Source organism: Helianthus annuus, chromosome 6, assembly GCF_002127325.2.
Source record: "Helianthus annuus cultivar XRQ/B chromosome 6, HanXRQr2.0-SUNRISE, whole genome shotgun sequence".
NCBI lineage: Eukaryota > Viridiplantae > Streptophyta > Magnoliopsida > Asterales > Asteraceae > Helianthus > Helianthus annuus.
In genome coordinates, this window is record NC_035438.2 from 17,566,708 (window position 1) to 17,580,679 (window position 13,972).

At 38.7% G+C, this 13,972-nt stretch overlaps 1 protein-coding gene across 1 annotated transcript; it reads left to right on the forward strand.

Annotated features, from left to right (window-relative positions):
- The first annotated feature begins 1,155 nt into the window (after positions 1-1,155).
- Positions 1,156-2,609, forward strand: LOC110864867 (transcription factor MYB41). The gene is made up of 3 exons (XM_022114025.2): positions 1,156-1,372; positions 1,460-1,589; positions 1,781-2,609. Exons 1-3 carry the CDS (start codon positions 1,240-1,242, stop codon positions 2,511-2,513), a joined length of 996 nt encoding a protein of 331 aa, XP_021969717.1. The 5' UTR covers positions 1,156-1,239; the 3' UTR covers positions 2,514-2,609.
- The last annotated feature ends 11,363 nt before the right edge of the window (positions 2,610-13,972 follow it).

Sequence of the window (13,972 nt, forward strand, 5' to 3'; positions counted from 1 at the left end):
ATGAAACAATGTTCAGGGTCACTACAAACAAGGTTTAGTCGCTGTAGGTTAATAAAAATGATTTTTCGTTTTTTTCTTTTTTCGTTTTTATTTACACTTAGGTTAAAAAAAATAAAATTAGAACTTTATTTTTCTATTGGGACGAAATTTGGTTGGTATAAATATTTTCACAAAGCGGGATAATTTTCCTCCACCCCGCCAAGTTTATAGAAGCCAATTTTCGTCCCTATAGGGTTCAAAAATTGAAATTTCTTGGAAAACCTATAGCAACTAAACTTCGTTGTTATACCTGACCTATGGCGACAAAAAATTTCGTCGCTAAAGGGTTAGTCGCTAAATGCCTTATTTCTTGTAGTGTATACGTTACATATGCATGCTACGAAGCTATCTGTTTTGTTTCTTTAATGTTCGGCGTTTCTTCTTTTAAACTCATGTACTTATCTAATCCCTCATGTTATGAAACTACTAGCTAATTTTCTTGAAACATACTCTCTTTGCCTTTGCGTCATATATATTTTGAGTTGTTATTACCTATTAATTAGTAGTCTTGCTATATATGCATGTTAGTTTGATAGTTTCCACGAAAACACAGACCTAGGGAACCTCCTATGTCAAGAATTAAAAAAAAAACTATGTAATTTTGCAGTTGTGGAAGATATTCTCTGCGTGGAATGCTATCACATTATTTCTTGCAAACCAACCCTCATATTCATTGTTATAATATTGCAACAAAAAAAGTGTACATCAAAAGGACTTCTTGCACTTATGGAAACACGTAGTCGAAGAGAAATGGTATCATTAGAAGTTTGTTAGATAGAATAACAAGAAACGATACAAACATTTCTTCAAAATTGGTGGAGCATCCAACAACCTTACCCACCATTAATTAATCTTCACTTTTTTTAAATGTCAAACAAGGGACTCAACTTTAATCAAACATTAATCCAAATTACACTTTTTCAATATCCAACATAGCGAAGTTAGTAAGCCAAGAATATATATTGTGAATATTAATTTATTTATTATATTACCAAATCTTTTTGACAGTCAAATCCTTCCTTCCTTCTGACCACACAACCATCATAACATATAACATTTCTCATCTATATATATGGGAGTTGCCATCTTCCGGTATAGAAATAGGTACAACGTACTTTCACCTTTTCTCTTGAGTAGCTTTCATCTTTTCACCAACACGTATACATAACTTTCTCTAAAAGCACCAATTTAACAAAGAAAATGGGAAGGTCACCATGTTGTGATAAAGCTGGACTCAAGAAAGGGCCGTGGACACAAGAAGAGGATGCTAAACTCACCCAATACATTCAAATACATGGACCAGGAAATTGGCGAACCCTTCCCAAGAACGCTGGTAAGTGTGTAACGCTTTTTAATCCGCCTTCATTTTAGTAATCTATTTATTTTTGTTTAATTTTTGAATCTTGATTATGTGTAATAGGGCTGCAACGATGTGGTAAAAGTTGTCGTCTTCGATGGACAAACTACTTGCGGCCTGATATCAAGAGGGGAAGATTCTCGTTTGAAGAAGAAGAGACCATCATACAACTACATAGTGTTCTCGGAAATAAGTAAGTTAACATGTTAGTCATTTGTGTCTTCATAATTATGTTTGGGTTGTCTTTAAAGGAGAGGAACCTTGGTCACAAATTTTTGAAAACACAAACTGATGATAAAATGGAACAACTAGAATAAAGATTCTCAAGTTAGGTAATCAGGCATAACCAATTTAATCATATAATTGATCTTGTTAATCCAATAGGTGGTCAGCAATCGCTGCTCGGTTGCCTGGAAGAACCGATAATGAAATCAAGAACTACTGGAACACCCACATCCGGAAAAGACTACTCAAGAATGGAATTGACCCCGTGACTCATCGTCCCCGTCTAGATCTCTTAGACCTTTCGTCCATACTCCAGTCCGCTTCGTTCAATCTCTCAAACCTTTTGAACATCCAAACCCTAGTGAATCCACAAGTTTTGAGGCTTGCCACTCTCTTGGCATCATCATCATCAAATCAAGAAAACAAAGAGTTGTTTCTTAATAACAACCTATATCCTATGAACCAAAACTCTAGTGAACAAACCACAAATGTCACTTCACTTCTTCCAACAGATCAAATATGGAACCAAGCTACCCACATGCAAGTAAACAATGGCCAATACTTTCCAGATAATTTGGTGAACCTTAATGGCCAAACTAGTCAAGAAAACTTATTACCTCCTTATTTGATGGATAATTCTATTATCAATCCAAATTACAGCGAACAGATTACATCGCAAGTGTCTGATAACTCAAGCTTCCACCCATCAAATAGTGACAACAATTTGGACATGGGTTCCATTTTTCCAACACCCATCTCAAGTTCAACACCATTAGACTCGTCTTCGATGTTCATCAATGGCAGTACCACTGAGGATGAGATAGAAAGCTACTCCGGCAACAACTTTAGTTTCCAGATTCCAGAGAGTTTGGAGTTTGATGATTTTATGTAGTAGATATTAATGTAAATTAAACCTGTGAATGGAACATGCGGTTGTTCTTGTTGTTTTCTCTTATTTTGTGGAAGTGGACATGCTACATTAAGATCACACTAGTCTTATGGAATTTACTGTTAAAAAATATTTAAATGAGAAATTCTGCAATATGGATCAATCCATACAATTTTTTGCATCTCTAGTGGAAGTTAACATGAAACTGTATTTGAATAAAAGGTTGAGATTCACTAGGCGGTCGAAGTTGACTCCCTGATCCGTGTTATGTTCATTTCACATCATCAATCTATTTTGGTTAATTAGTCTAGTTTATTTATTAATATTTAAGAATAAACAATAGATGTTTTAAAACAAAATTTATAGTTATAATTAATTTTTATCAGTTAAGTACGTCCAAAGTCATGTGTTTTTTACTTTTGTTTTTTGGAAACATATACATCATTAACGAAACAAATATTTCAAAAGATAAACGCATTATCATCAACATATCAAATCATCTTATGAGATCGTATTATCATCCACATATCAAATCATTATTATCTCATATTTTACACTCGCAGCCATATGTCGTCATCTTGCAACTTTATTTTCATACAAATGAATTGGCATACGATGCCAATGAAAAAAAAACCCCGTTGATGTAATGTCCATATAGAAAGAAGCCAAGATGAAGCAGAAAGTTATTATAAAATTTTATTATTTTGATATTATTTTTTTTATCACGGTTTTGACAAAAGTTTTCCGCAAAATGATAAAATATCATTAGAGATGAGATCAAATACAAACCTCAATATGTGTAAGAACTATAAGAACCAACAACTATTAGACATGTGTCCTTCATTAAAAAAACTAGACAGGGGTATTTTAGACTTTATCACTCTATTTTTTGAATTTAATTAATACCAAATTTTAATTATCCCTTATATTAATGCACTATTTCAAATCAAAATTTGAAAATTTCCAACAACAGGCACTTTATAAATCAGCACAATCTTCACAAATCACAACAATAGGCACTTTGTTAATCAGCACTTTATTAATCAGCACAATCTCCTCCAACAACAGGCAATTTGTTAATCAGCACTTTGTAACAAATTATGACAACTATATGATTGTTTTAAACTAAGATAAAAGTCAATAAAAATAAGTACCAAGAATTCAAATAAAGAAATAAACAGATAAACTAAAATAAAAACTTGAAATTAATTTTCCATTACGCAGTTAACATGTGTATTTACATAAATTTAGTTTCCTGTTGTGCTTGTTTTTCAAGTGCAGCAAAAAACAAATTTAATTCCCTGTTGTGCTTGTTTTTCAAGTGCTGCTAAAACATGTGCTACTTATTTTTTTCAGTATGTTTTTAATGTGTTGTTTACACATGTGCTGGTATGTTTCTAAAGTTCTGTTAGCACATGTGCTGATATGTTTTTAAAGTGTTGTTAGCATATGTGCTGGTATATTTTTAAAGTGTTGTTAATACACGTGTTGGTTAGTTTTCAAAGTGCTGATTCAAATCAGCTTCAAGCAGGATAAAATCTTATGGGAAGAATATTTAACAAATTTTATGAAATATCTCGATGGACAATTATATTGTAATTAACACATAATTAGCACATTATCAGCACAATTATAAAACAACTTTTGGTAACTTTTTTAAAAATTACTTTTATAAACAAAAAAAAAGTATAGCAATATGGTACTCATATTAAAGATAAAAAAATATTTGATTTTATGATATATTTTTTTTTTAAAATAATGAAGTATATAAAAGTTATTTTAGTTTAAAAAACCTTGGTGGAATTTGTATTTAATTGAAAATGTCAAATGACTAGCAATTTTACATAATTACCCCTAACTTGTTAGTACTAATTTTTAATTATAAGGGTTTTATTTATAATCAACCATAACCCCTGATTTAAACTATCAATGGTTCAGATCTGTTCTTACGGTTCTTACAGTTAGCACTGTTTGTACATGATCTCAACCCAATATCATTATATAGTTTATATAATGTCCTTTCCATACAGAAAATGAACGAAAGGATAAGTTTTCATGCTTTAATCAATTAAATAATGAAAATTTTATTTAATATTAGTCATAATGACGGCGGCGGCTTTCATTTGTGAAGTAAAAAACTAGAATGCATATGCGCATGCACGAGTTGGCATATGGTAGTCTTTTGTTTAACCGTCCATTGTATGATTAATTGCTGTATTTTTTTATACTAGAAGATATGGAGATTGAGATGTCTTGAGGATAAGGAGATGATAGATTTGTGCTAATAATGGTGTTTAAAATTTAATTTTATTGTTTTAGTACAACTTGTAATTAATTAGAATCTTTACGAAACAAGAAGTATCAACGATCTTAAATGTTCGCATTCTTCCGGTAAAGGTGGCAACCGACAACAACCCAACAGTGGTTACCAAAGGTATTCTGTCACTAAATGAATGACTAAAAATATAATTTGCGACAGATAAGACGACAAAATTTACAAAGGTGTTACTGACGTCGCACTTTATGATGAATCACCAACAACAAAGGCATACCATCATACAGTTTACCGTAGATTCCTGGCGAATTCCTTTAAGTATTATCCATAGAATCCGTCGATGAAAGTAACTTAGAAATAAGTTGAAATTAAACTTGGGGTTGGTTCCGTGAAGGGGTAAGGTCTCAAAAACCTCGTGTTTAGTACTTGAGACCATACCATAACCACGTCTTTAACCCTCTTTAGACTTTGTGCGGCCGCGCATTGGTCCCACAAAGAGAACTTAGAACAAAAGCAGTAAGCAACATCTGCGCGGCAAAAGTAAACTAATGATTCCTTGCGCCTCGTTCCATAGCAAAGAGATAAAAATTCCAGCAGGCACTCCCGCTTAAATAATACCCAGACTTGGATATTATTTACTGCACTGACACCACACGATAAGGAGTCACACCGGATTATGGCAGTAATCTTCTAGAAGACTCAATCGTGCATCACCAGACGGTTATAACCGTCTGGGCCACGTGTCATCATCCCGGGTTCCTTGAATTAACGATGATGGCATGGAATTGGAGAGAAATCTCCACTTGCCCATTTTCCACGTGGCAACACCCCAGCCGTTGATCTAAATAGCGATCCATGTGCTCTCACGTCGGATTAAGAGAATTAACGGAAAGAAAATAACCGCTTACGGAGTTAGCACATTCCGTCAATACTTCAATAACAGGTTTTTCCGCCCAAACTCCCGGCCATAAATAGAAGAGTAATTCAGGTACAAACTTCAAGTTACTTTCACTTCACTTATACTTCTTCTTCTTCTTCATACCGATATTTATTCTCACGCCGGAGGGTGGTCACGGAGAGAACCCCCATTCTCCCCGTGGCGAGTCTGACGGTGTCTGTTTTGAAGCTATCAAGAAGAAGAGAAGATCCGACCCTTTGAATCAAACGAGAGAGAACCAACCCTTTTTATGCAGAACCTAACCCCCTGGAATATCTGATTCCAGTCATTTATCTAGTGTTTCTTCATTGGAGCCCACCGATTTCTCTGTTTCACCTGTTTTTTCTCGTTTTGATTCACCTTGTTGTTTCCATTTTCTAAATTGAAGAAACTTCGACTCATCGTCAAACCGGCCCTCGGCCAAATTTCGTTCCCAATACCCATGTTGAGGGTGTTGTAGAAGAAGCTTCAGATGACAATGAAGTACAGTTAACTAATAATCATCAAAATGAACCTGTTACCCCAAGGGTACGGCCTGAGATCACTGTAAGCTCAATTCTACCCCCAGGAGAGACCCCAATCTCCTGGTATGTCAGATCTCAGGGGGCATTTTATGCTGTGTATGCACTGCTATGTGCACAAACTGCTCCCCAAACCCAATCACGAAGGCCTGTGTTTCAAAATCGAGCACCATCGATACCTCATGTTTCTTAACATGGCGGACCATCACGAGTCCAGATCGAAGACACCGAGGTTTACTCTAGATCTCCATCGAGATACGAGTACACCCAATCAGGAAATCGCCGAAGAGAATATCGGGATGAGTCTCATTCTCATCGCCGACAGTCGGTTCACACCAGGTTGGGCCCGTCACAGGACACCCATACCAGGGAATATTATAGGACCTACCGTGAAGGAGAAAGTGCCAGTGTGTTTAGTCGGTTACAACCGAACTACAACAAATGTCGACGCCACGGAGTTTTACAATCCTAAAGCTGAGCACAATTATGATTTGATCTATCGCCCTGCAGAAGCGGCAGAGAATTCCAAATTTATTAGCGAAATTACTCTGGCTCCATTAGAAAGAGCGGAGCTCCCATCCAAGGTAGGCAAGTTTAACGGTATGACGGATCCAGATGACCATCTGCGAGTCTTCACAAGCGCAGGATTGGTGGGAGGCTGGACTCTACCAATGTGGTGTCATCTCTTTGTTCAAACCCTTACAGGCGCCGCAAGGCTCTGGTTTGATAACCTGCCGGTAGGGAAAATCACGTCATGGGTAGACTTGCACCAGAAGTTTCTGGTACACTTCAGCCAGCAAAGGCGATCCATCTGCGACACGGCGGACGTAATGAACATCTGGCGCCGCGATGATGAAAGTTTAGAAGACTTCATTACTCATTACAACAAAGAGGTACTCGAAATTGGAGACGTACACGAGCACCTGATCCGAGCCCAATTTAAATATGCCGTCAGATGTGACGACATGATAAAAGTCTTGTCCGGAACAGAAGGACTCCAAAAAAGCTGGGAAAAATTAATGGCGGCGGCTAAGGTCTATGCCCAGACTGAGAAAAATCTCAGTACCAACAGGACACCACCACCGCACAGCCATCCCACAGATTTAGGCCTGAGCAACGGGAAAAAATTTAAGAAAGGCTGGCTCGATTCAAGTTCGGGGAATTATTCATCAGAAGATGCACGAGCTACCATCAATAAGCTCGCGGCACAGAGAGAAGCTAAACAAGAAAACAAGGAGAGACAATGGACTCCCCTGACCGAGACTCCCGCAGAAGTACTAAGTATGGAGGATTACCAGTTTAAACCTCCACCACCTATGAAGAACAAACGCGGACAGGACCCGAGTCAGTACTGTGAATACCACAAAGACAATGGGCATACTACTAATAACTGTATCTCTTTGCGCACCGAAATCGAGAAAGCGCTTAAGAGCGGTGAGCTTACTCACCTCTAACAAAATGTGCGCAAAGAGATCAAACAAATCACTCGTGGTGATGAAGGCCCGAGTAAAAAAGCGAAGAATTAAGTAACAACTCTATGGTCTCCTAGCAGATTGGAACAGACTACAGTTATCAATTCTACGCAAGAAATAGGGTGTAAGTTAAGTCCCGTGTAATTATTTTTAATAGACTTTGTACGGCCTGTGCGCCTTATCCATGAATAAACAACAAAGTTTCTATGATTCTTGTGTTTTCTTACAAAGTGCATGCAATTTCTTTTGGTAAGCGCAAAAACATTATGGTAAATACAATACAAGTCTCATGAACGGTCAGCGATTACACACATCGCGCAAGACCATACGTTCACACATGAGCTTCATACCACCTTTATTCGCCTTACCTAATCAAAGTAATTGTACCCATGCAAAATATTGTAAACTAAAACACATATCATACTACTCCTGGCGCACAAGCGCACTTTACAAAATACCAAACACGGCAGTGTTTCAATAAACGTTACTTGCGCGGCAGCGCATTAACAAAAAAAGGATATACATCCTAAAAAACTACAAGTTATTGTTCATACAACCACAAGAGGTAACCTACGCTAAATCTTCATCTTCATCTCCATCTGGGAAGATTTCTTTCAGTTGCGCTACATGGTCTTCAGACTGCAGGGCAACGTTTATAAGATCCATGACAGGAAGCTGCAAGTTGTTGAATTCTGTTTTCATAGCTGCAAGGGCGGCATCAGCGTTAACACCATGAGTAGCAGATCTACTAGTGTCCCAATCAACCTTCAAGGCACTAACCACATGGTTAGAGCATTCTGCATATCCTTGAGCATATCCGTCATTTCGCGCAGCAACCACCAAACGCGCAACAGTTTTATCTAGTTCTTCAGAATTTAACACTGATTCAGCAACCTATAAGAACAAGAAAGGCAAATAAGGGAAAGGCGCAAAACATTTTCTCAAGGAAAACAAGCAGAAGATAGCTTACACTGGCGATCTCGCGTTCTTTCAACCATAGCATATCACTTTTCAAAGGCTCAAGTTCACTCTCCGCCGTCGCTCGCGCCGTTTCAGAATTTTCTAGCTTTTCTTCAGTTTCAGCCAGACAGCGGGAAGTTTCAGCCTTCTCAGAGCGCGCCAGCTCCAAATCTTTCTTGAGTTGTTCCTGGTTAGAAAGCAAAGCAGTAAGTTCTTCTATCTCTTTATCTCTAAGAGCAAGAGTGGCGCACGCATGTACCTCTCGTTGTTCGCTTCGCTCCCTGTGAGAATGCGCCTCATCTCGCGCAGCTTCAGCGTCAGCTTTTTCCTTCTTCAACTTTTCGATCTCCGCATCTTGTTTCTTCAATTTCTCAACCTCAGCCTTGAGATTATTGATAACATTGCGGAGACCCATCTTTTCGGCATTATCTTTCTCACAGATCTTCTTCCAGTTCTTGCGCTCCTCGGAAAGAAGGGCAGCTTCGGCTTCCGCCTTTCTCTTCCAGCCCGCAATGGACCATTCTTCAGTATTTCGATCAGCCTCAAATTTGGCCTGATCAGCTTCCAGTTTAGTCCTCAGCTGGGCAACACGGTTCTCATCATCAGCAACTTTCTTCTTGGATACCTTGAAAGCAGCCCACTCCTTATGCATACTATGCCACTCACGCACTATGCGATGCGTCGTGGATGTATAAGAAGCAACCTCCTCAAGGTAGGCAGGTAAGTTTGATCACGAAGACGACCCTCTTGGAACTTAATTTCTCCAGGCGGAAAAATTCTCTGCAACCAGTCCCGGCATACACACCAATTTTAGAAAGTGTCACCTTTCTTCAGGTTCCAAACCGAGACATGAATTTCGGAAGCATCCTTTTCCGAATAAGTTCTATAATAATAATCCCCCAGAGTTTCATCTGGGCGGATCGGAGAATTCTTGCCAGCATCAGAAAATGAGCCTTGGTCTTCAACAGTGACCCTCTCAATATTCTCAGGCATAGAACCAGAAGCCTTGGAAGGAGAAGTTGTAATAGGGATCTCTTCAGCAGTCTTCCCTTTCTCTAAATCATGAGCAGGAAGTTCAGGAGTTTGTGGGTTACCAGCACCATCCACAACCTCTGGGCTAGTAACTTTTTCCGCCTCCACAGCAACACCATCAGGCTTAAGATTCTCACCCCCAGCAGCCTTCTCCGCCTCGCTCTCAGGAACCTCAGTGTTCTCTAATTGATCAGCAACAGAGGCGCGCGGAGGGGAATGTGGAAGTTCTTCATTAACCACAGGTAATGGTTCGGTGGGACCAGGAGAACGTGGTTTTTCTGCAAGAACAAAGAGATAAATCACAAACTCGAGGCATGAAAAAAGGAAACAAAGGAGTAACACCTACCAGGAACAGGTTCTGAAATAAAGGCATCAAGATTACCCCTTCGAGTAATTTTCTTCCTTTGAACTTTCTTCGCAGGCTGGCCTTCAGCATCAGCATCATTCTGTTTTCTTTTTCCTGCTTTCTTCCGCACAAAGCGCTCAGGACTTGATTGCAAATCAATGGGATCATCTGGGTTTGACGGAGGAATATCAGCAGTATCTTTTGGCTCTGCCTTTGGTCTTCTTATAACTGCAGGCGCAAGACCCTCCAATGAATCAGATACCACCACATAATCACACCAAGAGTCAGAGGAACGGCGCATACCTTTCTTCTCCCCTCCCACATTTTTGACCTTAGAAGATTGAGCTTTCTCAGCATCTTACTTCTTTAGCGCAACAGTAGTTGTGGGCGCACGTCTTTTCTTCTTCGGGCCTATTCCCAAGTTAGACAGTGCACCTACTAACAAAGCGCAATATTAACTTATTCAAGCGCACAACAACAACAAACAGAAAGTACATTGATGAAAGCTTACCAGCACCAGCAGCAGGTTGCGCAAACAAATCCTCATCCCACGGAAGAATGAAGTTCTTCACAATACGGTGATACTAGAGCTCCTCATCAGGCCTCTTGGCAATTGTAGCCATCTTCCAACCTTCTCTCTCAAACGCAAGAACATACAAAGAAACAACTGCCAAAAACGAGAAGCAAGGTAAAAAAAAAAGAGAGGAGAAAAAGATAAAAGCACAGGGCAAACCCCAAAATCTTACTTTTGTCAACCTCCATATACACCGGCTTGTCTTCCCGGTTCATCCTCCGATTCAGACTCATGCTAGCACCAACAAGGGCTTTCTCTGGCAAAGCGATAGACGAAACGTCTTCCAGATCCTGGTACCAATTTTCGTCGACAGGGGTTTGAATGGTCTCAGTGGGAACATCCTCTTTTCCCCTAATAGACATCCTCATCGGAATAACCCCCACCTTGATAAAGAAGAATTTTTGCTTCCAGTCATGGAATGATTTTGGGGGATTCAGCAAAATCTTCTTCGCTGATGCTCTTTGTACAAAAGAATAAAACCACTGAAAACAATGCATCTGGTGGAAAACACGGAATCGGGGAACCGTTGGTTCAATTTTTATCGTCCGGCATACAAACTCAAAATGGCGAACCCTAACCATACCAATAGGGTGCATCTGAGAGATATGGAACTTGTAATACTCAAGAATTTCAAGAAAGAATTTATTACAGGCAAACGGAAGTTGCCTGCACAAAAGAAATCCCAAAATAGGGTCACATTCCCGGCCGGAGCATCCGCCGCCGTCTGACCCTCTTCAGGTTATCGGGCACCCCAGTTTTCCGGAAACCTGAGATTCCGAATCAAACCATCAAAAGTTGCCCTAGACCACTTTAATGGTGGAAGTTCGGCAGACATTAATTTCTTCAGTAGAATCTTCGTGATGATCCCCGGTTGACATAAGAAGAAGAAATTGCAAAATTCTTTCTAGGAACGAATAAAGAAGATGAAGAGAAAAAAGGGTTTCAAACGAAGTAATGATTACTGTAAATAGGAAACTCAAAACACTTATATACTCACCACCATAAATAGCCTAGGTAACTGCAACAACACCTTTTTCGGGATGGCACAGTTATCCAAGAGTCAGGGGCTAGTAGGGAAGAGCACAAACGCGAGTTCACGCGCGCGTGTGAAACACGGTCAGTAATATACAGGCTGACAGTGACAGCTGTCACACGTTAACAGCTATTACTGCACCTTTTTACAGACCCAAAAGTCAAAGATTTTTCAAAAATCAAGCAGGAGTATCTTTCCTCGGAAGATCCTTCACTTTCGCGCCAAAAACTCTTATAGCAAGAAGCACCTCTCTCTTATAAGTACAGTGCTCCACTTATTTGAATAAGAGCAGCACTAGACTGGGGGGACTTGAAGGGGTAAGATTCCAAAAACCTCGTGTTTAGTACTTGGGACCATACCACAACCGCGTCTTTAACCTTCTTTAGACCTTGCGCGGCCGCGCACTGGTCCCACAAAGAGAACTTAGAACAAAAGCAGTAAATAACATCTGCGCGCCAAAAGGAAACTAACGATTCCTTGCGCCTCTTTCCATAGCAAAGGGATAAAAATCCCAGCAGGCACTCCCGCTTAAATAATACCCAGACTTGGATATTATTTACTGCACTGACACCACACGATAATGAGTCACACCGGATTATGGCAGTAATCTTCTAGAAGACTCAATCGTGCATCACCAGACGATTATAACCGTCTGGGCCACGTGTCCTCATCCCGGGTTCCTTTGAAGTCACGATGATGGCATGGAATTGGAGAGAAATCTCCACTTGCCCACTTTCCACGTGGCAACACCCCAGCCGTTGATCTAAATAGCGATCCGTGTGCTCTCACGTCGGATTAAGAGAATTAATGGAAAGAAAATAACCACTTACGGAGTTAGCACATTCCGTCAATATTTCAATAACAAGTTTTCCCGCCCAAACTCCCGGCTATAAATAGAAGAGTAATTCAGGTAGAAACTTCAAGTTACTTTCACTTCACTTATACTTCTTCTTCTTCATACCGATACTTATTCTCACGCCAGAGGGTGGTCACGGATAGAACCCCCATTCTCCCCGTGGCGAGTCTGACGGTGTCTGTTTTGCAGCTATCAAGAAGAAGAGAAGATCCGACCCTTTGAATCAAATGAGAGAGAACCAACCCTTTTTATGTAGAACCTAACCCCCTGAAATATCTGATTCCGGTCATTTATCCAGTGTTTCTTCATTCCGGTACAAACCATATTTATCCTACAAACCGTAAGAACAGATCCTAACACTTAAAAAAAGTTAAGTTAGCACATACAAAAACAATACATACATAAAAGTAGCACTTTTGAATTATATTAGCACATGAAAATTAATCAAGATAATTGACTTTAGCACATATTTGAATGATATCAGCACTTTTCTTAATCAACACATTGAAAACAAAAGGAAGATCCAAATAAAGAATTTATTGCTTGTTAGCATATTTATAGGGAATTCAATATAATTGATATTATTTAGGATATTATTTTATCATTTCTCTATAATTGGTTGGATGCCACCTGACACTTTTTAAATGATTCTTAAGTTTGTATGTGAAATGTGGTTTGTATTTGATCCTACTCCAATTAAACTTTATTAAAATTCATGAAAACAAAATATAAAGTATAAATTGACTAAATGTAGAGATAAAAAATGGTACCGTAACCAAATAAACTTTCAAATATAATATATTTTTGTAAAAAAAATATATATTAAAAAAAGATATTCCACCTAAGTAGGGGAGTGAGGTGCACACAAAAATCATACCTGCTAAAAATAACTGGAATCGTTTTTTTTATATTCGGGTATTCTAACCCGAACACAGATACGACTCTACCCGTAGAGTATAGATAGGTTATGCATTTTGATCTCAATACCTGGAACCCGAACTGAAACCGATCATACTTGATTAATACCTAAAACCGAACAAAAACCGGAACCAACTATACCCGATTCATAATTCTAATATATTTATTTTAAATTTATGTTAGTGCATTTATTTTAATTTCCTTACATTATACACTGCATATCTGATAATAATAAACAAAAAATATGAGAAAATAGGTTAATAAAAACACAATAGAGTATTAAAAAATATGAAAATATGGAACTAAAAAACTCGGAAATAGGGTATAAAAAACCCGAAAATAGGGTATTTTAATACCCAGTTTCTTAAGAACCGGAACCGAACCCTACTCGGAACCGGGAACATAGGGTATGGTTTTTTGGTCGAATTACCAGAACCGGAATCGAACCGGTTATAGCAATAATCGGTTCCAACCCTTAAAACGAGAAACCGAAACCAGTTCCATAACCGGAACCAGTTATTAAAATACCTGGTTTGTG